The sequence below is a fragment of the Lepus europaeus genome, chromosome 15 (genome assembly GCF_033115175.1).
Source record: "Lepus europaeus isolate LE1 chromosome 15, mLepTim1.pri, whole genome shotgun sequence".
Taxonomy (NCBI): domain Eukaryota; kingdom Metazoa; phylum Chordata; class Mammalia; order Lagomorpha; family Leporidae; genus Lepus; species Lepus europaeus.
Window position 1 is genome coordinate 34,902,925 of NC_084841.1, and position 27,867 is coordinate 34,930,791.

Consider the following 27,867-nt stretch of genomic DNA (forward strand, 5'->3'; position numbering starts at 1 on the left):
GGACAATGGCCCAAGTGCTTGAGGCCCTGCCATGTGTATGGGAGACCCCAGTGGAGTTCCTGGCTCCTGGCTTCAGCCTGGCCCAGCCCAGGCTATGGCAGCTATTGGAGGAATGATACAGAGGATGAAAGAGTCATTCTCTTTCTCTCTCTTTTTATCGCTTTCTCTTTTTATCTCTCTCTCTCTCTTTCTCTCTCTCTCTCTCTCTCTCTCTGTCTTTGTTACTCTGTTTTATAAATAATTTTTGTTATTCAGGTCTCTTTAATCTGTATCATCTGTCTCGGATTAAATAGAAATAACAACAGCTAACTTCACAGGTACCAAAGATGCCCAATACAAAAAGTAACGTAAAACCCCAAAACCAACTCTAAGTGCCTGTGGGCTAGGTGGACCATGGTGAACGCTGCCACACCACAGACTAGGTGGGGATGGCCTCACTGTGTTTCCAGCAAGAAAACATTTTAAGAGAGAATGGAGAGAGATTAGGGAATTCACCTAAGAAGCAGGGCAGAGAGGGCTGGACACAGTACAGCAACCATGAGCTCCCAGGAGCCAGGCTGGACGGTGGTCTCAGCACCAAACAGGGAATCTCCTCCTTCAGAGCCACAGCACCACACGCCGAAACAAGAGGGGAAAATCCCGAACACTGCCCAGCAGACACAGTCACGATAACGGAAGGGCACACCCAATTCCATCCTAAACAAACAACTGCTTTATTTCCTTGCCTCTTCGTTTCTAGCATATTAGCTCCAATCCCAAAAATGGCTCAGTAACAATCCACAGCTTCATAAATAAATATTTTTAAATGATGTTTTCTTATGTTCAAGGGATCCAGCTGTGTCTTGTACCATGAATTTCAAATCCCTACTTTTGTGACAATGATGGGTTTAAATTAATGAGCAATGATTTCCATATTTCTATAAGAGGTATTTGAGGGTTCCAATTACTCTACATCCTCTCACTTCTTAGTTTAATTATTTAATTGTATTATCTAGAATGCCCCTTACCTTAACCAACTAAAAGATAAATTCTACTGAATTTAGTGCTAATTGTTTTTGTGTAATTATTTAGTGTCATTATCTTTTGATGTCTCAAAACCATGATATTCAAAATGTATCTTTTTGAAACAGTGAAATTATAGGCCGGCGCCATGGCTTAACAGGCTAATCCTCCGCCTTGTGGCGCCGGCACACCGGGTTCTAGTCCCGGTTGGGGCACAGGATTCTATCCCGGTTGCCCCTCTTCCAGGCCAGCTCTCTGCTATGGCCTGGGAAGGCAGTGGAGGATGGCCCAAGTTCCTGGACCCTGGACCCGCATGGGAGACCAGGAGAAGCACCTGGCTCCTGGCTTAGGATCAGCGCGATGCGCCGGCTGCAGCAGCCATTGGAGGGTGAACCAACGGCAAAGGAAGACCTTTCTCTCTCTCTCTCTCTCTCTCTCTCTCTCTCTCTCTCTCTCACTATCCACTCTGCCTGTCAAAAAAAAAAAAAAAAAAAAAAAAAGAAAGAAAGAAAAGAAATTATAGCAATTCCAGGCACTGGCTGAGACTCCATTTTCCTACTAATGTGATCCTTGGAAGGCAGCAGTGATGGCTTAAGTAGCTGAATCTATACTGCCCTCATAGGAGACCTGAATTGAGTTCCCTGCTCCTAACTTCAGTGCCCCAACCATAAGGAATTGGAGGAGTGAGCCAGGAGATGAGAGCTGGCTCTTGCTCTCTCTCTTTTGCAAATAAATAAATTTTTAAAAATCATAACTTACTGTGAGACTGGAAAGTAGGGTGGTTACCCTGTATCAGCCACTGTTCTAGGAGTTTTATGTATGTTACTCATTTTACAGTAGAAGAAACTAAAGAGGTCAAGCAATTTGCCCAAAATTACACAGATTGTAATGGAAGAGCTCAAGGATCTAGCATCAAAATCTTTGCTGCTAAAAGGAAGACCTTTCGGCCGGCGCCGCGGCTCACTAGGCTAATCCTTCGCCTTGCGGCGCCGGTACACCGGGTTCTAGTCCTGGTCGGGGCACCGATCCTGTCCCGGTTGCTCCTCTTCCAGGCAAGCTCTCTGCTGTGGCCAGGGAGTGCAGTGGAGGATGGCCCAAGTCCTTGGGCCCTGCACCCCGTGGGAGACCAGGAGAAGCACCTGGCTCCTGCCATCGGATCAGCGTGGTGCGCCGGCCGCAGCGCGCTACCACGGCGGCCATTGGAGGGTGAACCAACAGCAAAAGGAAGACCTTTCTCTCTGTCTCTCTCTCACTGTCCACTCTGCCTGTCAAAAAAAAAAAGGAAGACCTTTCTCTCTGTCTCTCTCTCTCACTATCCACTCTGCCTGTCAAAAAAAAATTTTTAAGATAAACAACTCCAAACTAAAAAAAAAAAAAAAAAAAAGAAAAAGAATTCCAGAAGGAAGTTTTAACTATCAAAAAAATACCACTCTGTTATTCATTTAATAATCTTGCCATGGTTTGAGGGAATTACAGACCAACATTCATAATTTTCAATGCCTAGAGGCAAAATTAGCTTCATATGCAATGTTTCTCAAACTGTAAGTGATGGTCTATTAGGAAATCATAAGCAGCATTGTTTATAAAATAAAATAGAACAAATTAATTGTAGGTGGTAAGGGTATTTTTGAGACCTTTTATGTGTGTGTATGTGTGTGTACCATGTAAATTAATATGCATACATTCTGGGTCATGATATAAAAAATACATTTTTTCTGAAAATCATTTGCAAAAACTTTGAAAGCCACAGTGTAGTGATTAAGAATACAAACTGTGTGACTGTCCAGTTAGAATCAAGACTGTGCCACTTAGTAGCCAAACGCCCTTAGGCCAATTATTTACTTCTCTGTGCTTCAATTTCCACACCTTTCAATGTTGAGAACAATGGTACCTACTTCATTCTCTGATTGTGAACACTTTAAAAAGTTAATATTTAATGAGCAGAACAGTGACAGGCCAAGTGGTGGCCCCCAAGAAGTCTTAGGTGCCATGATATTGTCATTCCCCACTTCATCCTGTTCCTATCTGAGGAGACTTCAAAAACCTCTAACATCGAACATACTAACTTCTTCCCATTATGACAAAATTAGATCTTCCTGTCTTCATTCCAAAATCTTTGAAGATCATACGTGTTCTATCCTGTGATATGTCTTTCCCCAATAAAAAGCTAAATACAAATATGTTTTTAACTCACTGTCACATGTGGGCTCATCAGTCACCTGAACATTTTACCCTAAGTCTAGGCAGTGGACTAACTGCTAGAATCACCGTCCCTTGTTTGTTATTTGTGGAAGGAACAAGGAACAGTTTCACCACACTTGGCCTGGGCCAGTGTGCTTATGCAATCCCCAGAACATATGAAAGTTATTCCACTTGACAATGAGTGTTTCCTCACTTTGGCTTACATTCAGCAGTAACTATTCTTTATCCAAATCAGAGTGGCTGAACATGTTGTGACTGTTCTCTTCGAAAACTGACCTTTGATTGACTGCATGTGCAGATTTCTCATCAGACCCTGAATCCATCATGTTGGACTAAAAGTTATTTGGTCACATATGCTTTTATTTTTTCACAATATATCCCTTCTCATTTTTCATGCACATATAACCATATATTCTCTTTCGGTCTTAAACTTGCTTTTGCTATTTAGAATTAAAATCATGTTTGAAGACATTTATGTTCTCCATAAAATCATTTTGTTTAGTATGTTTTTGTACGAATTTAAGTCAGTGTGTTTTCTTAATCATATTAAGGGCGAATGTTTTGTTGCATTTTTGTATTGTTTACCTACTGCCATCCAACTCAATGGGAAATTGTCAATCGGTTGTATTTAATCACACTATGGTTAGAGGGTGGGTTTTCCCCTTAAGCCTCCTGAAAAATATCTAAGTCCCTGACCATTTGTTCAGGGGTCATAACAAGTGTCTGGAGTTGCTGACAGCTGATGGTCTACATGACAAGGTGCACTGAATAATCTATATTTACTGACAGATGGCCACTGAGTGCCTTCTACGCCACAATGTGGAGCTCTCTAAAGGACACTGTCCTTTCTCCTTCAGAGACTTCTTTCCCGCTAACCTTTTCTTCCCACTTCAACTGCTCTTTTTCTTCCATCTCCCCTAACTCCATACCCCATACAGACTTTGGGAACTGGTATGTGATTTCGTTTGCTGTTTTCTTTCTGCTTGCTGTGGGTTGAGGACAGAAAAGCATCTCTTATCATAGAGCAGAGGGACAAAACACAAGTTAATACTTTAACACCAAACAGCTGTTTGAGGTCCTAGCCCTGTTTAAGAAGGTCATCTTGCTCCAAGGGGAGAGCCACTGGGTTAGTAAGGAAGGAAGCTGATTTTAACCTTCCCAGACAATCTGACATGAAAAATCAATCATAGAACTGTCAAGATGATGTTACAACAGCAATACCCACCCAGCTCCCTCTTAAACTGTCTCTCCATTGTCAAATGTATGGACATGATATCAAACTTGCTCAACTTTAAAAAATTTGAATTTAGTAAAACTCTCTCCGAACTCTCCAAACAACAATTGAGTAGCAATACGATTTCAGTTATTAATTATTTTTATTGCTGTTTATAGTCCATCCAAAGTTTAGGCAGGATTTTCATTCAGTTGCACCATTTTGCTCATACAGCTCGAGTATCTCTTAGTTTTCCAAATGTTTACCAGGAAGTATTGTTGTACTCTCCCAAGGCAATGACATCTGTGTCCTCTCCACACCATCCTGAACAGGGCTCCCAGGAGTTTACACCACGCATTCACTCTTGAGCCAGAGCTCTGCTGGGACTGAATGCAGAACTTAACAAAGTAGAAGGCCAACTTTGTATAACTTTCTTTCTCTGCAATCCTGGTTTTCTGCATATTGCACGCACCTGGGGAACATGTAAGACTCACAATATACTGGCTGCACCCCCAGACTATTTGACTGTAATCTCTGAGAATAGGCCCAAGCCTCAGTATGTTTGAAGCTCCCTCGTTTCCAATGTGCAGTCACGATTGGGAATTGCTGCTCCTGGGACTTGCCAGGTTACTGATTTCTGAAAGTTGCATTAAGAGAACATCTGAACTTGTCATTTTTCCCTCCTGGGAATTTTTTTGAAAACAAGAGAGATTTTCTAACAACAACAAAAAAAAAAAAGAAAAAACTTTTTTTCCAGTGCTAAGACTGTGCTACCTCCAGGAATATAAACTTGGAAAATTCATTTATCTAAATTCCAGCTTCACCCATTTCTGGATTGAAATAACACTCACCTCCTAGAGTCACTGTCGGTATTAAATGAGATAATATCTGTAAAATAATCAATATGATATAATATGTAATATGATGTAGCATACTGATAGAACTAAAATAAAGATGCAACTACAAGTTGAAATTCTGATTTTCAAAATGAAAGCTCCAAAAAGGAAATGAAAATAAATTCTGAGTCTACTGTCAAGATTTCAGGGTGCTTTGGAGTGTGGAACACTCAGGGGCGTTATGGGGAAGGGAGGGGGAAATAGACATTAAAACAAAGAGGGAAAAAATTAGCTTTGCTGCCCTTTGTCTATGTCAGGATTCCTTGTGTAGGCACACACATCATCGCATTAGCACACGACCATGAATTTCTTGTTTCTTATTTCAAATGAAGATATAATATGGGCTTTCTATACATCTGGAATTAACACGAAACAGAATAGGCATAAGAGTGCTAAGTTTAAGCAAGTAAAATATGTTTCCCATTAGTTCTCTTTTGAAGTTTTTTTTTTTTTTTCAGTTAAAAAAGTTTTTGTTTTCTTTCTGTTCCAAGTTTAGGGGGTTGGGTTTATTATTCATGCCATTGTATGACAAGCCTATTGCACAGGGAGTATAGGAACGTGAATAACGTTTGCATTTGGTGTTCTCTGATTGTTTCAGATCAAATGCCAAAATTATGTTCTGGTTTAGTATATTGTATATTATTATTAATGGTTGAATATGTGCCAGTGAATTTGTAAAGTATCTTGTAACTCATCTACTTCAGTCCATTTAGGATATTAAGTCCAAAATGGCTTGGGAAAATCAAAGGTAAATGGTGTCTCAGCCAGGGTTAGAATGCACATCTCTCATTTCTAATCTAGTATATTTTCTTATCTACTGAGCAAATGAACAGTTAGAATTTCAAATGTTCTTTTCAAGTGCACAGGCATTAAAAGTTATTGTTCAAATATGTTTTAATCATTGCTAATTTCCTAGAAGGACCTAAAATACTATTTTTCATACCTCAGGTAATAGGAAACAGGAGCTCTTCTCACATTATAATAAGTGCTTAACTAACAAAACACACACATATCTCATAATATCCATGTGTACAAGATTACTCAAGCTCCTATATTTCAGCACACTCAAGGAGTTAGTATGCACTGATTACAGAGAGGGCTGACCATCTGTCCTTGGTGCCACGCAGATACTATCCATGCCCCAAAAACTTTGTCAGTTCTTGCAGGAGAATGAGTATATTTTACAACAGTATAACCATGGAATTTTATTATGAAAATATTCATACTGACATCATCATGGGATCCAGGGCTAAAGACAAATCTGCAACTCAGGATTTCCTGAAGAGCTGCTTGCTTGTGGCCTGACCATCCAGGGGTACTGGTATAATCAAGGACATTTTACCCAACGGTGAGCTTCTGCACTACATTTCCATGAATATTAGTTTAAGAGGGAGAAGTCTCTATTTCCCGACCTTATCATCTCTTCTTCCCTGCTTATTTTTCTTGTTTTTCCTTATATCCACCAGCCCCCATTAGAATGGAAATTGTGGCCGGCGCTGCAGCTCACTAGGCTAATCCTCCGCCTTGCGGCACCAGCACACCGGGTTCTAGTCCCCGTCGGGGCACCGATCCTGTCCCGGTTGCCCCTCTTCCAGGCCAGCTCTCTGCTGTGGCCAGGGAGTGCAGTGGAAGATGGCCCAAGTCCTTGGGTCCTGCACCCCATGGGAGACCAGGAGAAGCACCTGGCTCCTGCCATCGGATCAGTGCGGTGCGCCGGCCGCAGTGCGCCAACTGTGGCAGCCATTGGAGGGTGAACCAACGGCAAAAGGAAGACCTTTCTCTCTGTCTCTCTCTCTCACTGTCCACTCTGCCTGTCCAAAAAAAAAAAAAAAAAAAGAATGGAAATTGTACAAGACCAGAACTTTAGCAGTTTTGCTCATTGTTCTATCCCTAGAAAATGACCTGGAACATAACTGATGTTCAATAACTGTGAATGAATAGGTGACTGCTGCATTTCTTTAGAAGACTGATAATTTGCCATCCCTGATGATTTTGTTGCCAGAGGAAAAAAGAGTCATGATTTGATTCAGGACACAAGATATGTTTCCGGTATTTGGAATTGGGAATTTATATATATATTACATATTATTTATTTTTAAAACATATTTTTAAAGTATTCATAAAGACACTTTAAGATTGAGAGCACTCTAATGCCCAAGAATGATCATTTTATATTAAATTTAGAATCAGATTGAAGACTAATCATTGTTTTAAGCAGCCAAAAAAAAATTAGAAAAATAAACTTGACCACCACCAAAATGGCCATGATTGTCAGAACATGGAGAATTGCTATACAAAAATTACTTTTGCTTCAAACTTGCCTGTTACACATCTGTAACTGCAGATTTCATAAGTACAGAGGAATTTTGGAAGAGTGCATCCTAAAATATAGTTAGCATTCTCCACCTCCCAAATTAGAATGATACACATGTATTCTTGGGTTGTTTGGCGTTGCATTTCTGAATTTACTAGTTGAATCTTACAAGAATACAAATGTAAGTGACTCTTATCAAAAAGGGGCAGATATTTTGACACAATGGGTTAATAAGCTGCCACTTGGGACACCCACATCTCATAACAGAGTACATAGTTTAAATCCCAGCTCTTCCACACTTCAAGTAGAGCTTCCTGCTAATGCTCCTGGGAAGCAGAGGTTGATTGCCCAGGTTTTTGGGTTCCTGCCACCCTGTGGGGAAACTCAGGTGTAGTTCATGGTTCCTGTCTTCAACCTGGCCCATCCCCAACTGTTGAAGGTATTTGGAGACTGAACTGCCAGATGGAAGATTCATCCTCTCTCTCTCTCTCTCTCTCTCTCCCTCCATATATACATATATATGTCTCCCCCCTTCCCTCTGCTACTCTGCCTATTGAATATATAAATGAATATTTTTAATCTCTGTGGCGGACGTTGTGGACTCTGTGCTGCATCTCCTGGCTCCACTTGATGTCAGCTCAGCCCTTTGCAATGACAGTTGTCACCATGCACATTGCTGCATACTCAGGTGCCTGCCTAGGCAAAGACCCTCCCTCAGCCAGAGTGCATGTTCAAGAAGTTCATGGGGGTCAATGTCTCCAAGGCAATCCTCAACCAGTGAGTTCTGGTGAGCTGGTAGATAAATGTCACAAATTCCCAACCTTCTTTAGAACAATGGTGAGGCATATTTTGCAGTGTTTCAGAGGGGCCTCAGTGAAGTTGGTCCCTAACTGGCCAGTGTAGGAACCAGCTCAATCACACAGATTATTAGCAGTTTTCCCTTCCCTTCCACTACCCCCAACCCCTCATATCTGGCTCCTGGGGCCACCTTCCAAATGAACTACCTGAATCCAAGTCCTTATCACTATCTCTGGTTTCTTAAACAGACCCTAAAGAATAATGCTTGAAATAAAGGCAAAATGCTATGTCTTTAGAATCAACAGCTGACACCAGCAAGCCGTAAGCTCTGCAACTGTGCCGCAGGAAAACAGCTTTTCTGGAAAACATCGGTGTCACCTCCTAGATACAGACGTCACGGCGTTCCATGCACAGTGTAGATACCTGTTTCACTAGGACCACGTGGGACCCTCCTAATTCCATCTTTGCCTTTTCTTTTTATTCTACAGATTCTTCTGGGAAGCCCAAATTCACCAAGTGCCGTTCACCTGAACTGGAGACTTTTTCATGCCACTGGACAGATGGGGTTCATCATGGCTTAAAGAGCCCAGGATCCGTGCAGCTGTTCTATATTAGAAGGTACAGCCTTTGTGCCCCTCTGATTTTTCTCTCCATAGATTTGTCAGTGTGTGAGACTGGAGTACACTGAGTTGCATGCAGTTTAGGAATGGAAGTGATTTATTTTAATGACTTAAGTGTATTCATTCATTCATTTATTTTAAAAATATTAATTAAGCTCTTAATTGAGTGCTATGTATTGCTTTAAACACTAGAGATACAGCAGTCATTACACAAAAGATAAAATCCCTGGTCTCATAGAGATTCCTTTCCAGTGCGGGGAGACTGACAATATGTCAGCTGTTAATATTGGTTATTAAGAAAAATAAAGCCAGAAAGAGCATAAAGAGTGCCAGCACAATGGGAGTGTGTATGGATTTGCATGTATGAATGTGGGTGAGAGTGTGGATGGGCAAGAGTGAGTTCATGTGTGAGTGTGGATAACAGCTTGTGTGAATGTGGGTGAGAGCATGTACGGTGCGTGTGAGTGTGCCCATGTGTGATGTGTGTGGAATGCATGTGGCTGTACATGAGTACGTGCGTGTGTGAAGGTGAGAGCATGTTTGGATGCACGTGAGAGTATTTGTGGATGTGCATGAATGTGTGCATATGTGAATGTAGGAATGTGTGTGTGTAGAGGTGCCGAGTGATGTTTAAAATGGGGAGGACATAGGAGACCTGTCAGATACGGTTGATTAGAGCAGAGACATGAATGAAGTGAGAGAGGCCACCTGAATACTTAGGGAAAAGGCTGTCCAGGCAGAGGAACTGCAAGTGCAAAGCCCTGAAGCAGTCTTGGCTTGTTTGAGGAAGGCAGAAGGCCAGCACGCATGACACAGGATTGAACATGGAGAGACAAGTAGGGAAAGAGATCAGAGAGTTACTTAGGAACAGACTTGCCAAGGGACAGCTTTGAATTATACTTTATTTGTGTTTAAAAAGCCATAGGTGTTTTTTTGAGGCAATGTACCTTTTAGAAGACTCAGCTCAGTATCTTTGTGGAGAATAGATATGTTCCTTTTAAATTAGTTATCCTCAATAAGTAGTTCTAATACTTTTCTCCTCCATTTTTACCAATAGTCCTATAAAATAATGAGAAGAGTGAAACAAAGTTCTCTTGATATAGTCACGGTGCCGTGGCTCACTTGGTTAATCCTCCGCCTGCGGCGCCGGCATCCCAAATGGGAGCCAGGTTCTAGTCCCGGGTGCTCCTCTTCCAGTCCAGCTCTCTGCTGTGGCCCGGGAAGGCAGTGGAGGATGGCCCAAGTCCTTGGGCCCTGCACCCGCATGGGAGACAGGGGTAGGGGGAGGCACCCGGCTCCTGGCTTCGGATCAGTGCAGTGCAGCACCGGCCATAGTGGCCATTTGGGGAGTGAACCAATGGAAGGAAGACCTTTCTCTCTCTCGCTCTCTCTCTCTGTCTATAACTCTACCTGTCAAGTTAAAAAATAGATATAAAAAAAAGTTTCTGGCCAGCGCCGTGGCTTAACAGGCTAATCCTCCACCTTGCGGCGCCGGCACACCGGGTTCTAATCCCAGTTGGGGCACCGGATTCTATCCCGGTTGCCCCTCTTCCAGGCCAGCTCTCTGCTATGGCCCGGGAAGGCAGTGGGCAGTGGAGGATGGCCCAAGTCCTTGGGCTCTGCACCCGCATGGGAGACCAGGAGAAGCACCTGGCTCCTGGCTTCGGGTCAGCAAGATGCGCTGGCCGCAGCGGCCATTGGAGGGTGAACCAGAAGCAAAAAGGAAGACCTTTCTCTCTGTCTCTCTCTCTCACTATTCACTCTGCCTGTCAAAAAAAAAAAAAAAAAGTTTCTTTCTAAGCTTCACTGGCATTATTTCCCTTTCTGTTTTCTCTTATATGGGACCTTTTTAAACTTTCGTCTTAAACACTTCATTATCTCTTACACCCAATTCCCAGAGAAGACCCAAGCCAAGTGGCAGGGTTAGTGATGACCCTTTTTCCCAGGATCTTGGTCATCACCTCAAGGGTAATGTTGTCTGTCCCCCAGAGGAGCTGGGAAAGGGAGAATCATGCTGCAAATACTTAAGGACATGTGTTCAGGAACAACAATCCTGCATTTCAGCCTGGCTCCCTCACTTTGTCACCAAGTCACGCTCTGCAAATGATCAGACTGTGCCCAACTCAACCTCCTCCTTAATAGGCTTGCCTCATGGCTTCTTGTAGATATTTCATTTCTAATACATGAAAAACACCTGGCACAGAGCTTCACCCATATCAAGTATTCACTAAAAGGTAGCTATTTCTCTCAATATTGGTAATATAAGCATTTTAAACTATAATGATACAGGATTCTAGTTCCTTCCTGAGTTAGAAAAATGATTTTTGGATTCTTTGTGAATATTGTAAATGGTAGAAGACCATTTTTAATGCAGAGCTGGGTACTTAATTTGCAGATAACAAACTTCTATGTGAGAGACCCTCTTGGATATACACCAAAGAGCACACAAAAGTTAGGTGATTAGATATCAAATACACCATTTTTTTCCTGGAGACTAACACTACAGTGAGCTAGGTGTCCGTAAACAAATCTGACATAAATACATTCATACAGAAAACTAATATGTTTGGTGACACTTTTGAATATATATGGAGTTGATCATATTATTAATAAATAAAGACAGATAGATTTAGTAAGTATAATTTTCAGGCTTTACTTCAGCAACTCAAAGAACTAGTTCAATCAAACAAGTTATTTGTTCAGGCACAGTTAACCAAACTGATTTGAGAAATAGTAGAATATCCTCTTGAAGTGGACTCACTTGATGAAAATAGTTGTTGACTGCTGGTGCCGTGGCTTAACAGGCTAATCCTCCGCCTTGCGGCGCGGGCACACCAGGTTCTAGTCCCGGTTGGGGCGCCGGATTCTATCCCAGTTGCCCCTCTTCCAGGCCAGCTCTCTGCTATGGCCCGGGAAGGCAGTGGAGGATGGCCCAAGTCCTTGGGCCCTGCACCCGCATGGGAGACCAGGAGAAGCACCTGGCTCCTGCCTTCGGATCAGCGCAATGCGCCGGCCGCAGGGGCCATTGGGGAGTGAACCAATGGCAAAAAGGAAGACCTTTGTTTCTGTCTCTCTCTCTCACTATCCACTCTGCCTGTCAAAAAGAAAAAAAAAAAAAGTTGTTGACTATTGTAATACTTACCATATTTGAGTGTGAGCAAAGAGATAAATCCAAAAATATGGAGTCTTTACCACTCTCTATTTGTCCCTTACCTTCATGTACCAGGGCCACACAATTCTGTCTAAAGGCTTCTTCCACACACCCCAGCCTAAACCCAAGTTCTGCACAACCAAGGCTACTGCTGACAGTGTGACCCAGAGGAGGGGAAAATCTCATAAATTTTCAGAAGATTCTCTTGGTTTTTACTAAAAGGAGTTTGAAATCCGAGGGGTGAAATATCACATCCTTAAACATCTCAAATACAAGCTAAGTAAGCACAAACTTAATCTTGCAACATTAATATTTTGGGTTTTCTATATTAAAAAAATGATTTTGAATCCTTTAGCCAAACTAGCATAAGCTAATTGGCCCAGTTTATCTAGGAAGGGCCAGATTGAGGGATTAGAGTATCAGGGCCAGACTACACTGGTGGTTTACAGATTTTTTTTTTTTTTTTTTTGACAGGCAGAGTGGACAGTGAGAGAGAGAGACAGAGAGAAAGGTCTTCCTTTTTGCCGTTGGTTCACCCTCCAATGGCCGCCGCGGTTGGCGCGCTGCGGCCGGCGCACTGCGCTGTTACGATGGCAGGAGCCAGGTGCTTCTCCTGGTCTCCCATGGGGTGCAGGGCCCAAGGACTTGGGCCATCCTCCACTGCACTCCCTGGCCACAGCAGAGAGTTGGCCTGGAAGAGGGGCAACCGGGACAGAATCCGGTACTCCGACCGGGACTAGAACCCGGTGTGCCGGTGCCGCAAGGCGGAGGATTAGCCTGTTAAGCCACGGTGCCGGCTTGGTTTACAGATTTAGGAGACTCCTCATTACTCACCTGCACTTTACATTCTTGTCATTGTTTCCTAGAATACAGTTCCCAAGCAGCTCCTGAAACTATAGAATCATGCTTCCCATCCCTGATACAGTAACAAATCTGGGACATGATGTAAGCCATACCAGAGTCAGTGAAGGCAGAGGGAGCAAAGAAGGGGCTTTCAGTTCACAAGCCTGGCCTTGGTCCCTAAAGCATAATGGGATCCAAGCACATCAGATTGTCAGAAGGCCAGTGAAAGTGCAGGCCCACAGGCAAACTCGCATTTTGCTTGCTCTGTTCCTTGCCAGGTAAGCTGGCAGAAGTGGCAACCTCAGCATGTTAAAGCAGCTGATTCAGAAAGGTCTCTGAGTTGAGATGGTACCAAATCAGCCTCTGAGCTTGGAGGGGCTCAGCATGATTGCAGATTGCAGGCATAGCCAAAAGAGGCTGTGAGAATCAGGGCGGAGCTGCTATGCTCACAGCTGCTCATATATAAATGCCTTATCTTAGAAGAAAGTGCGCAGGTGAACACTTGGACCTTAAGGGAGTATAAGGACCCCTACCTCTCCTAGCCTCTATATTAGACTTCTCAAAAAATTCCCCCAGCCTTTTAAAAGAAATTTTGTTTTCATGCAAGGTTGAGGGAAATATTGGAAGGAAGAAAGGACATTGTCACTGTTTTCTTAACGGTTAAATTTTAAGCTGAACATGCATGAGCTGTATGTAATGAAACTAGTTACCCTTAATACATGAGTGATATTTTATTTTTATTTCTTTTCCAATTGGTTACCTTTAGATGAAAAAATGTTTCTTCTCTTTATTCTGATTTATAATTATAGTGTTTCAATGGTTCTCACTCTCTCTATTTCACAAAATTGGGAACAAACCTAAAGCACTTAACTATTAGGAGTGAGAGAAGGAGAGATAAGCTCCCAGAAATTGTGTAGAAATTCCACGCAGGTGACAACATATATGTTTTATGAGTACATTTAGTTTTTGTATAGGTTTAGTAGTTTATGAGTATGTTATAAATATTTATTTAAAATTAAACTCAACTTTAACTAATGAAGACAGAGATTAAAAATAGTTTGTGTTTTGAACTAGCTATTCTTGATCCATCATACTTAAGATAAGTGCTTTAAGTTGTTTCTCTTGTGGAGCTAATGGATTTGGGATAATCTAAACAGGTTCTTTTGCATAGTCCTCGTGGGGACCAGAGTGCTGACGCTGCCTAAGTTTTAAAACTATGTGAACACAGCAGAGCTATCCTCCCTATTATAAATCCGGACCTGCCAAGCACAATCCTACATCTTTAGAACATCTTAGAGCTTTGAGTTTTCTAACTTTTATACTTTCAACTACATTAAATACCTTTGATATCCCTTCTACTCTTATATGAAAGCATCATTACCTGAGCAATCTTGTTAAACCTTTTCTTTAAGGTACTCTTGTTTGAATGTCAAGATCAAACAAACCATACAATTCATTGACCCACTTATCCCTAATTTATAAAATAATCAGTGAACTCTCTATTTAGTGTAGGGTTAATTTTATAAGTATTAAAATTAACAAAAAAAATTTCTGTAAAAAATTAGAAGGGGAAAGGAATAGGGAGGAGGAAGAAAGGCAGGAGCATGGTTGGGAAGAGGTAGAGGAGGAAGAAGCATTATGTTCCCAAATCTGTATATATCAAATTCATGAAGTTGTATTCTTTAAACAAAATAAAATAATTTAAAAAAAAATATTAAAGGCTTCTAAAACAACTCACATCTAGTAATTAAATCACTAAGACTGTCAATAAAATCTTTATAGATATATATATATTTTTTTCCTACTACTCTAAATAGACAAACACACTTTTTTCCTTTCTTCTGCTTTTTCCCCAGTTGCTTTTCCCATCAGGGATGAATTAATTCCCTCTCATCCAAGGGTATGAAATTTTTATTTTGTTAACCAGAATTTAAGCAACATTTCATTTTCTTAGACCTTGGAGTTTCTGCCATTTTAATGCCAAGTTCATTTCAACAGCTGATGAGCAGCTGTCTCAAGGAACCTCTGATACTACACAAGTTTCTTCCTTATGCCAAACAGAGCAGCCTGAGAAACAGCTGTAAAGGAGGAAACACATGTCTCTTCCCTGTTTCTCATCCTTTCCTTCCAGACCCTGCCTTCCTCCAGGACTCTTATTGCCCACTGCTGCCCAACCCTCTTCCAGAGGGTGATGGTCCCCGATATCCACAGTCTGGCCAGCTGGTCCCAGGCACCTCTTCCCATGGAGGGTCATTCCTACCTTCTTATTCCTCAGAGAATACATGGTCTTATGTTCCCTTAACTAAAAAAAATCTTCTTCTGAACTGATAGTCTGGTGAATAATTAGGGAATAATGAATTGCTCCACCCAAGTAGCAATGCTAATGTAAGCAAATTCTCTCTGGGCCAGCATCTGGCATAGTAGGTTATCCTGCCACTTGGGACTCCTGCATCCCATATCATAGAACCTCTTTTGAGTCTCTGCAACTCCATTTCCATTCCAGCTTCCTCCTAATGTTATACTTGGAGGCAGCACTATTTGAGTCCCTACCACCCATGTGAGAGACCTGAATGGAATCCTGGTCTCATGGCTTTCGTCTGGCCCAGCCCTGGCTGTTGCAGGCATTTAGAGAGTGAACTAGTATGGGGCTTGCACTGTGGTGCAGTGGATTAAGTTGCCATCTGTGGCACTGTTACCCCACACTGGCACCCATTTGAGTCCAAGCTGCTCCACTTCCAATCCAGTCCCCTGCTGATGTGCCTAGGAAGGCAACAGAGGATGGTCCAAGTGCTTGGGCCCCTGTATCCATGTAGGAGACCCGGCTGAAGATCCTGGCTCCTAGCTTTTGCCTGCCCCGGCTCTGTCTTTACAGTTGTTTGAGGAGTGATCCAGCAGATGGAAGATCTCTTTCCTCTCTGTCTCTTTTCTCTCGCTGTAACTGGACTTCCAAATAAGTAAATAAATTTTATAAAGAAAAAAAAAAGAGGGTGAAATAATAGACAGATGATATGTGTGTGTGTGTGTGTGTGGCCATGTGGATCACTCTGCCTTTCACATAAAAATCAACATTTTAGAAAAGAAAATTCTTTCCTAACATTGTGTTGCGTCTCACTCTCTTCAGCACATTTATGCCAGTATTTTCTTACCTCAGTGCCTTCGGCCACTCTGTTCCCTCATTTGCCTGCCCTATTGGCATCTATTAGACTTTTACTCATCCTTCAACATCGCTGAAAATACCGCTTCAACCTTGAAGCCTTCCATGAACAGAGCGATTATTCCTTCTTCTGAACTCACAGGGACTCTAAGGAACGCTGCTTGTGAGCACTTAACTCACACTGCTACGTAATACAGTGTTTTAGTCTTTCCTCCTGCAGCTGGAGTAATCTCTTAGAAACCCATGAATCTCCAGTAGCATCCAGCAAAGTATTTCATACAATATTATTTCTATTTGAATATCAATGGAATGAATGCAAAAGACCAAAAAATACTCAGTTCATAATTTCTGAATCATTTTCTATCCTGAAGTTAGTGACCAAATCTTATTTATCTGCCAGGAGTTGAAGAAATACTCAGGTCCAAAGTTCTTTGCTCTCTGGGAATCTACAATGGTAGAGGGTTGACTACCTCTACTATTTTAAAAATGAACATTTTTTAAATCTCCTTGAGCTTTCCTTATCCGTAGAATATAAATAATAGAATACCTACCGTAGAAATCACTTGATTTAGAATCTGGCAGAACATATGCACTCAATAAAGAAATGCCTTTCCTCTGGGCAGAAATGCCAAATGACTCCTAACAGCCTTCAGACAATGATGGTATTATTACAGATGTGACAGCTTTTGGGGATGGTTGCTGAAATACTTCCACATAAAGTATTTATGTTCCAATTGATGGAATCTGACTGACAAGCACCTCACTTGGACTTAACCTGGGCCATAATTTTTACCCTCCATTCCAGGAACACTCAAGAATGGACTCAAGAATGGAAAGAATGCCCTGATTATGTTTCTGCTGGGGAGAACAGCTGTTACTTTAATTCATCCTATACCTCCATTTGGATCCCCTACTGTATCAAGCTAACTAACAATGGTGGTATGGTGGATCAAAAGTGTTTCTCTGTTGAGGAAATAGGTAAATCACAGGTTTGTGTTGCATTTGGCAAAGCTTTAGACTGAATAAGTGGGGAAGGCTACAACTTGCAAAGTTGGAAGACTGTAATGGGGCTCTATGGGCACATGGAGATTCTTTTATATGAGATGGAATCAGCTGGTGACCAAAAAGCAAAGGGTAGGGGGAACTTAAGTTGGCTCTGAAATAAAACAGCATGGAAGTAAATGTTGTGAAGAAAAGAATGGGAGTCTTGTTAAAGCTGGATTGCCTTTTTGTGTCACTGCAAGGTGAAAACTCACTGTATTCTCAAGATTCCTTCTTTCCTAATCATTAGATATGATTGCTATATACAAATCTACTTAAGTATATTGGCTTTTAACTGATGTCATTGCTATAACCAGAGCTTAGATTTTCTTTATCTCAATGCCTCATAATTCTGGGACTTTACATTTACACAACATCCACAATCAGTTTAAAGACATGTTTATAAGATCTCAAAACAAACATTGGAGATAATCAGCTCAATGAACTAAGTGAAATATCCAAACAAGTGTTCCTTTTTCCATCATGTGGATATAATGAGGAAACAAAGTGTAACCAAACAAATACTGCAACTGGAATATTTCTGTTTATGCTATTATAGTATAAACAGCAAAACAGAAAGAATCAAAGAAACATTTTACGTAACTGGCCTTGGTGCCTCAAAATCCATCCAGAAAAATCTCATTTATTGCTTGTAGTAATTCCTTGTCACTTCTCCCTGATTATTTGTGGTTTCCTAGGCACCATCAATCTGAAAAGGAGTGGAAGAAGGTAGCTAAAACTGCAAGAAGGATCAAGTCAAATCTGATAGCCTGATTTTGAGGGGGAAGATTGAGAAAATTCTACTAAGCAGAAAAGTCAACCCAGTAGCCTAGTTTGGAGAGACTAATATTATGTCCTGACATCAGTGAGTGTAGCTGTTAAGTTGAAGCTAAATGAGACAGTATTATGTTAAATAAAACTGGTGTTCTAACCCTACCCTTGCCAATAGCTAGCCCCACCAATGAACCACTGACTTTGAGCATTTGCCATCTGTCAGATACTCATTAAATTTTGTGCTTGCAGATATGGTCAAAGTAAGGGAAAGAGGAATGTTCATGAGTAAATGCAGTTTAACATGGTGGGCTCTCCACTTGAGGTGTGGGAATGCATAGTTACTGAGACAGTGACCCTAAACATGGATTATTGACCAGACCAGAAAAATTGCACAGGGATTATGGCAGTTCAGTTACCTCTTGAAGCATCAGTGAGTATAATGGTAGACTAAGGTGTAATGGTAGACTAAGCCTTCCAGCAACTATTAAGTTCAAAACTAACAAACAGCACAGAATGGTGTTAGGTAGGCCTAATGGTCAGTTGGAGGAGTCATCAGTAATCTTATGTGCCCACAAAAGAATTTAGATTTTTTATCATATTGCCATGAGGTACATTTGTGTGGTTCAAGCAACAATGATTGAATACAATAATAAATAACACTTAAGGACTTACCATGTGTCATGTGTAATAGTCATGTGACACAGGATGTATTTTAAACCCCATTTTACAGATGGGAAAGCCAAGGCGCAAAACACTTAAATGATTAGTTCAAATTCAAACAACTAGTGGGTAGAGCTGGTATTTAAACCCAGGTGACATACATCCATGGGCATGCTCTTTTTTATGTTTTTTTTAAAAATTTTATTTAAGTTATACAAGTTTCATGTATTTCATATATACAGATTTAGGAAAATAGTATTACCTACCTCCTGCTCGTGCGCCAACTCTTCTTCCTCCTCCCTCTCCCATTTTCACTCTTAATTTTTACAGAGATCCACTTTCAACTTACTTAATGATCATAAAGTTAACCCTACCCTAAGTAAAAGAGTTCAACTCAAATAGTATGAACATTAAAAAAAAAAAAAAACTGTTCCTCAACAGAAAACAATCAAAGAACCTCAAAATGTCCATTTCACTCCAATACATTACATTTTAGGTACTCTATTATTTACCTTGAATCAGGGAAAACCCATGGTACTTGTCTTTGGGGGACTGGCTTATTTCACTAAGCATAATGGTTTCCAGAATCGCGAGGCTCTACAATACCATCTGTCATGTTATCAAGTGGTACAAGTGGTTTTCAAAACCTTTACTAGAGAGATATACTTCAAATTGTTCACATGGCAGCTAAGTGAAAGAAAATATGCAAATGCCACTATTTAAAAGCAGTATAATGCTCTGCTTCCTATGTCTGAAGAATGATCACATATGGCCAAGAAGATAATGAGGCTTAAGGAACACTTGCAGCATGTTCAGAAGGATTGTATTAGTGGCAATGTAGAGATGAATAAGACCAACTCCCTTGCCCTGAGTCACATACATCTTGAAAGAAAAAAAAAAAGAAAAAAAAGAGTTGTCTACCTCTAGATGCAGAATCACCCCAGTTTTAAACATTGTAGATCTTTCTGACTTTCTGTTCCTTCAGTTCTAAAAATTTATAGATTCCTTTGCCAAGAACTAATGCTATCAGAGCTAAAAGTGGTAAAACGTACTCTCCTGTAAAGTAAGTTGAAAGTGGATCTCTGTATAATAGTAATATTTCAATAATTAAGAGTATGAGTGATCAAAAGTTATAAAATCATTAAGTTTATTTAGGAGAAAATGCTCCATTAATATCAAGTATGATATGTCCCTTTGTATACTAACTTTCTGTTGAATTGCACAGTGCAACCAGATCCACCCATTGGCCTCAACTGGACTTTACTGAACGTTAGCTTAACCGGGATTCATGCAGATATTCAAGTGCGATGGGAACCACCACCCAATGCAGATGTTCAGAAGGGATGGATAGTCTTGGAGTATGAACTTCAATACAAAGAAGTCAATGAAACTCAATGGAAAATGGTAAGATGTCACTACCTCTTATGCTTAGATTTTTCTTCTACTTCAGCAATCCCTTTCATTTATAACTAGATCTCTTTTTGACCTAATACCGCATGCTAGCAATATGATCCATAATTTCTTATTTGAGGAAAACTGATTTAACCAGTAAAATATCATCTTGAATTCTGTAAGATATCAGATTCTTGTATGGAACTTTTGTATCTGGTAGCATTTGAGAGAAAAAGAAAGCTAATTCTGTGAGTGTTCAGTTTAACTTGAGTACAGAATCTCTGTCTTTGGAGATGAGCCTAAGTTGTGATTAAGATCCATAGTGCGTTATGGACAAATATTATCTGATTATTATAATTTCTACTACATACAAGACCCCCATTAAAATCAATTGTTAATCAGAAGACAGAGGGAAGGACCTGATTTCTCTGAGATTTCAGAGATGTATTGTTGTGTACCTCTAAGGGGAACCATATTAAGAGGTTCTTAAGTAGAGAGCATGGTAATGATTGGCCTCTGAACCCCTCACTTCTTTGCCATGTATACGGAAACTTTTCACTTAGATAAATTCCACATGGCACACACAACAGGAAGAAAACTAGGATTGTGGTGCTGCTCCCAATGTAACCAATTCTGAATTAGTCTAACCTCAGCAACAGCCCTGACCTGGCCAGGCAGTTTCTGGCCAGTCACTAGGTTATGTCCAGCAGCCTGGCATAGCTCACTCCCAGAATTTGGAAACACCTTTGAAGTTACAAAGTTGGGCTTTGAGGTTTTGTTTCCTGAAACATTTTAATTTAGATATCTGCTCTGTAACTTGGTGAGAAAAAGCATGGTTGTATGCTAAGTCAAGCAGGACTTTCTCAATCCATACCGCAATCAAACAGCCATTCTCAAAATGTGAACTGTGGACCCTTGAGGATCCTTAAGGACCTTCCAGGTAATCCACAATATTTTATTTCCACAATATATAAAATGTTATTTTCTTTGTTCACTGTTTTGGCATTTACACTGATGGTACAACAATTGTGGGAAAACTGGTACCTTAGCATAAACCAACACAGTAATAACAAACTTTACCCATAGTCACTATTTGATCACCTCCATGTGCTCCCAGTAAAGAAAGGGGAGAGACATTTTCACTTACTGTGTTTAAAGGCACTGTAAAAAATGGATTTTATTAAATCTAAGCCTTTGAATACATAGAGTCTAATATTCTATGAGACATGTGGGAAGCACACATGTACATTGCACACTGAGGTACTGGTAGTTGTCTTGAGGAAAAGCACTGGAATGATGGAGCTGCCAGCTGAGCTAGCTGCCTGTGTATGTGGAACACTATCTATCGCTTGAAAGAACTGTCACTTTTATTTGAGTAGACAAACTCTTCTCAAAAAAGAATGAAGTAAGCTTGTCATTTCAAGGAAAACAACTGGCACTGTTTGTTGCCAGTGAAAAAATTTGAGCTTTCAAGGGAAAACTAGAATTTTGGAAAGCTTGTATCTATATCCAGGAGCTTGATAGATTTCCAGTGTTTGAGAGCTTTCTCCATGAGATTCATGGTGATATTGGTGAAAGAGTTTTTTTTTTTTAATTATGTAATAAAACATGTGGACATTTAGAAAATCTGAATCAGTGCACCAATGGTTTACAAATGAGTAATACATGATGTAATCAAAATCACACATGGGAAAATTATCCCTTCAAAGATAGCAGGGGATAAGAAAGGGGATATAATAACAATATCCGTCCTTCAAATCCATGCAATATCTTCCCACTTGTTTCCTCTTCAATTTCTTTCACAGAGGTTTATAGTGTTCAGTATACAAATCTTTCCCTCCTTGGTTAAATTTATTCCCAAGTGTTTTTGTACTATTGTAAGTAAAATTGTTTTCTTCCATTTCTCTTTTGGCAGAGTTCACTATTAATATGTAGAAACACTACTTAGCTTTGTATATTGATTCTGTAGCATGCAAATATACTGAATTTGTTTCACAGTTTTTTTGGTAGAACGTTTTTAGTAGAATGTTTAGAATTTCTATATATGAGTTTATTGTAATTTGCAAACAGCAGAAATTTAAATTCTTCCTCTGCAATCTGGGTGCCTTTTATTTCATTCTCTTGCCTAATTACTCTGGCTAGGATTTCCAGTATTAGCTTGAGTAGAGGTGGCCAGAATGGGCATCCTTGTCTTGTTCCTAATCTTAGAGAAAAATCATTTAAGTTTTCATTATTGTATATGATGTCAGCTGTGGATTTGTGAATCCGTTTTTTATTGTGTTGAGGTACACATTTTCTAGACCTATTTTTTTCAGAGTTTTTATAATGAAAGGATGTTTAATTTTCTCAATCCCTTTTTTTGACATGTATTGAGTTGACCATGAGGGTTTTTTTCCCTTCATTCTGTTAATATAGTGTGTCATTTTTATAAATTTGTGTATGTGAAATGATCCACGCATCCAAACGATAAATCCCACTTGATCTTGGTGAATGACTCTCTTAATGTGCTATTGAACTTGGATTGCTAATATTTTGTCTGGAATTTATGCATCTGTGTTCACTAAGGATACTGGCCTATGATTATGATTTTCTTTCCTTGTCTTTGTCTAATTTGGTATAGGGTAATAGCGGCCTCGGAATGAGGAAATCTTCTCTTGAGTTTTTTGGAAGAGTTTGAGAAGGATCAGTGTTATTTCTTTAAATGTATAGTAGAATTCAGCAGTGAAGCCATTAGATCCTGAACTTATGTTTGATAGGAAGCTTTGTATTAATTTGTATTACTGATTTAATCTCCTTACTCACTGTTCTATTCAAATTTTCTATTTCTCCATGATTCACTCATGATACATTGTATGTGTCTAGGAATTTATCCATTTATTATAGGTCATCCAATTTGTTGGCCTATCATTATTCATAGCATCTCTTAATAGACTTTATATTCCTCTGGTGTTAGTTGTACTGTCTCATCTTTCATTTCTTATTTTACTTATTTGAATATTGGCTCTTCTTAGTTTAGCTAAAGATGTGTAGATGTTTTTCTTTTTTAAAAAAAATCAACTCAATTCTCTTGATATTTTCTGTTGCTTTTGTAGTATCTCATTTATTTCTGCCTTCATCTTATTATTTCCTTCTACCAACTTTGGGCTTAGTTTTTCTACTTTTTCTACTTCTTTAATGTGGCCGGTGCTGTGGCACAGTGAGTTAAAGGCCCAGACTACAGCAACAGCATTCGATATGGGCACCAGTTCAAGTCCCGGCTCCTCCACTCCCAATCCAGCTCCCTGCTAATGTGCCTGAGAAATCAGCAGAGGATGGCCCAAGTGCTTGGGGCCCTGCACCCAAATTGGAGACCTGGAAGAAGCTCCTGGCTCCTGGCTTCAGCCTGGCCCAACCCAGGTCATTGCAGCAATTGAGGAGTAAAACAGTGGATGAAAGTCCCCCCTCTCTCTCTGTATCTCTCTCTCGCTCTCTCTGTAACTCTACCTTTCAAATAAATAAAATAAATCTCTAATGTGTAATGTTAAATGTTTAAGATATTTTAAAGTTCTTTATAGATTTTGGATACTAATCCTTTATCAGTTTCATAGTTTGAAAAATGTGTTCCCTCAAGAAAATTATAATGTATTATATAGAGAAATGTTATATAATTAAATTTCAGTGATAAAATATAACAATAGAAGTGTATTATCTCACAGTGTAGTGGAGAAAAGTGTCAAGAAAGACTGAGTATTGTAGTGAGATTAGACAAGGAATGAGTATCACTAGGAGCCATATGAGAAAATTTGAATTTGGTATGGCTGGTATTGGGGAATTGAAAGAAAATAGGTAAGGATCATATATCAACTCTTTGGTTCTGTTGTTAATGAAGTTGTAAATAGTGATGCTGAAAATAACAGAGAAATTGGGGCTTCTAGCATTGAAACCTAAGCTTACAAAGGTATTTTAAGAAAAATAAGAAACTTTAATATTAAAATTCTGCCCTAAAGATAGAATTTTAGGTGTACAAATATTCTATATATTCTGTAGCTACAATAGAAGATGCAAGTAACCATGTCATGTATGCTTTGTTAGGAGAAACTAACTGGGATGAAAGAAAAATTTGTTTTAAAGGCTGAAGACCCAGCTTCTGATTTAATAAAACAAATTATGGGATTTTATTTATGTGAAATTCCATGTTGTTGAAAAAGTGAATGCTCCAAAATATTGCAATTCCTAAATATATACAAATCACACTGAATACCTGCTTTGACTTAAAGAGGAGAAAAGCATCATCACTAGTAGGATCAAACTCTTTGATAGTAATATGTCTTAAAAGTCTAATAGTCTCACTCTGCCCTTCTCTGGGGAGGTAAAGGAATCTCCTGGCATTGAGGATTGGGAGACCTTGATGTTTATTATCAAACAACTCCAGTGATTTTTCTTTGCATATTTTAAATACTAAACTACTTGTGAAACAAATAGGCTAGGTAAGTAGTTGCTTCTAATGCAGTTATTTGAAAGTCCAGTAAGGACAATGATGACTTTTCTAACTCCTTCTACAATTCAGAGATTATATAAATAATACCAAAAATTTCCAAAAAATCACAGAAATCACTTGCTATATGTGGAAATATGTTTATATTTCTATTGTTTTATTTTCTGCCATACATAGCTGCAGTATCTCAGATAAGTGGGAAACATAGCTGTAGTCTTATTTATATTTCCATCATTTTACATAATAATTTAATTATGTTTTAATCTTGGTATAACATTTGACAGCCCAATGCAAAGATGTAGCTGCATTTCTTTAAGCAAGTCTGTTGTAGATTTACCTGAAAATAAATTCAAGGACTATTATCCATTTAAGAAAATGATTCTTTTCATCATTATTTGTCTCATTCTTCCTTTAAATAGCAAACTCCGCCCTTGAATTTTTTTTTTTTTTTTTTTTTTTGACAGGCAGATTGGACAGTGAGAGAGAGAGACAGAGAGAAAGGTCTTCCTTTTCCATTGAATCACCCCTCAATGGCCGGGGCAACTGGTGCGCTGCTACTGGCGCACCACGCGGATCCGAAGCTAGGAGCCAGGTGCTTCTCCTGGTCTCCCATGTGGGTGCAGGGCCCAAGCACTTGGGCCATCCTCCACTGCACTCCCGGGCCACAGCAGAGAGCTGGACTGGAAGAGGGGCAACCGGGACAGAATCTGGCACCCCGACCAGGACTAGAACCCGTGGTGCCAGCGCAGCAGGCAGAGGATTAGCCTATTGAGCTGTGGCGCCGGGCCCCCCTTGAATTTTAAAATATCACCCACTTATAGGAATCAGTGTTGAATACAAAAGCTAGAACACCAACAGAATATGCTGCATTCAGTTGTTGACTCTTGAGGCAATAAGCTTTTATGTTTTGTCTTAAAAGATGGACCCTGTATTGTCAACATCAGTTCCTGTGTACTCGTTAAGACTGGACAAAGAATATGAAGTGCGTGTGAGATCCAGACAACGAAGCTCTGAAAAATATGGCGAGTTCAGTGAGGTGCTCTATGTAACCCTTCCTCAAATGAGCCCATTTGCATGTGAAGAAGGTAAAACAAATGAAATAAAATATTAAAACAGTAGCTAACATAGTTTTGGCATATAGCAGTTTATACGTGCCTTCAGTGTTGGTGAATTGTCCAGATCACAATATATTAATAACAAACATCAGGGTGAGAGACCTCAAGCTCACTATCTGTAGAAAAAAATAACCATTGCAGACTCAGAAGGAGAATTTAGTGTCCAAATTATTTAAATCAGGACCAGACCTGAGGTGGGTGAATGTTTAGAAAAAGGAATACTGTGGTTGACTCTGGAAAATACAATTGCATGTGTCTAGTTATTTTTAAAGTTTCTAAAACGAGTTTGTTTTAACTTCATAATAAGAAAAAAATGTTCTTCTAATGTCTAGGAAAGAAGGTCTGTATCTATATAAATGGCTGTATATGTGGCATTGAAGAGAGGGACTGATATTGAGTCAACATAGATAGTCATTGAGAGGTGTTTATCGGTTTTGAAAAGTGGAGGTGTGGCTTTTTACCCACTAGTGTGCTGGTCATTCCCAAAGGACACGTGCAACCTTTGAAGAGCCTACATGTGAGTACCACAGAGATGATTAAAATTTTTAAAAATAAGACCTAAGAGTTCAGAATAAATGAATTAAAAAATCTTAAACATTGACATAAAGAAGACTGATAATAATGAGCAGTAAGTGTATGATGTTTTCACTCTGAAGTAGAAATTGGTTATATTCCAGCTCTGTTGAAAAAGGGAGGTTTTCAGAGCCATATTTGGGATTGAGGTTTGTTAATGAAACAATCACAAGCTACATAAAAATTCAGCTTTAATTTCTTCATTTACTATACAAGTAGAATCTCACTAAAAAAAGCTGAGATGAAAATTGCTATAGCACTATTTTTTCTAAGTTACAGTTAAATGGTTCTTGTTTTCAAATAATATTTGATATTATGCAATCCTAGTTTTAAAAATGCAATTGCCACATACCCATTAAGCTTGGTAAAGTGGCATTGAATTCACTCAGCATAATTTTTTTAAAAAATTGATTTTCCTTCTATGTTAAAAAAATGAAGCTCTAGCTTTATAGTACATTTTTAAATTTATCATTAATATAAAATCATATACACAAGATACAAAATAGTTTTTACTCTCCCATCAATTATTTAAAATACCCATAACATTAATAACTTAGTATACAAGAAAAGAATATTAAAACTTAGTATATAAGAAAAGAATATTACAGCATATAGACCTAATTTTAATAAAACAACATGAAGCTAAATCCTATCTTTATTGAAGAGTAAGTAGCCTTTGCCCCTGTGGTAAGAATACTAAGAACCAACAACAAGGTAGCTAGAAGGAATTCTTCCTCAAGGAATAAAATAGAAGTTTGAGGAACAGAGTCCCCCCAAGTCTGATACAAAGTGTGCTAAAACCTGAATATGGGAGTCTCAATCATGATTTTTATGTCAAAGTAGATTGGTGTGTTTTACACATACACACACACACACACACTCAGAAAAGAACTTCAAACGGTTTGTGGAAAAGTGAAATTAAAAGGTAAGTTTATTTTGGCGCAAAATATTTTTCAAATCCCATACATAATTTTTTCATAATTAACATTTTCTGTGAAGTTTTAGAAGATATGAAGTTTTAAGTTGTTTGTTCTGTATGCCTAAGGAATTTCTGTCATGATTTATAAATATAAACTCTGCCTTCATCTTTTTGATAAATTCTCAACCTGAAGGGTAAAAGTATCACTGTACTTTTAAGAAACAGTGACACTGCCGGTGCCGTGGCTTAACAGGCTAATCCTCCGCCTTGCGGCGCCGGCACACCGGGTTCTAGTCCCAGTTGGGGCGCCGAACTCTGTCCCCGTTGCCCCTCTTCCAGGCCAGCTCTCTCTATGGCCCGGGAAGGCAGTGGAGGATGGCCCAAGTCCTTGGGCCCTGCACCCGCAAGGGAGACCAGGAGAAGCACCCGGCTCCTGGCTTCGGATCAGCACGATGCGCAGGCCACAGCGGCCATTGGAGGGTGAACTAACGGCAAAAAGGAAGACCTTTCTCTCTGTCTCTCTCCCTCACTATCCACTCTGTCTGTCAAAAAAAAAAAAAAAAGAAAAAGAAAAAAAGAAACAGTGGACAATATTTGATTCTTATGTTTATCTTTTTTTAATTTTATTTTGATAGATAGACAGTGAGAGAGAGAGACAGAAAGGTCTTCCTTCCATTGGTTCACCCCCCCAAATGGCCCCTACGGCCAGAGCTATGCCGGTCCAAA

At 39.7% G+C, this 27,867-nt stretch overlaps 1 protein-coding gene across 3 annotated transcripts in view; it reads left to right on the plus strand.

Moving 5' to 3' along the window:
- Positions 1 to 27,867, plus strand: part of GHR (growth hormone receptor) — a 293,787-nt gene that overhangs the window by 250,960 nt on the left and 14,960 nt on the right. For all 3 annotated transcript variants that reach the window (XM_062211743.1, XM_062211742.1, XM_062211744.1), the window contains 4 exons: positions 8,914 to 9,043; positions 16,999 to 17,171; positions 19,894 to 20,072; positions 25,454 to 25,619. In XM_062211743.1, coding sequence (XP_062067727.1) covers positions 8,914 to 9,043; positions 16,999 to 17,171; positions 19,894 to 20,072; positions 25,454 to 25,619 — 648 coding nt within the window. The remainder of the gene's footprint in view (positions 1 to 8,913; positions 9,044 to 16,998; positions 17,172 to 19,893; positions 20,073 to 25,453; positions 25,620 to 27,867) is intronic.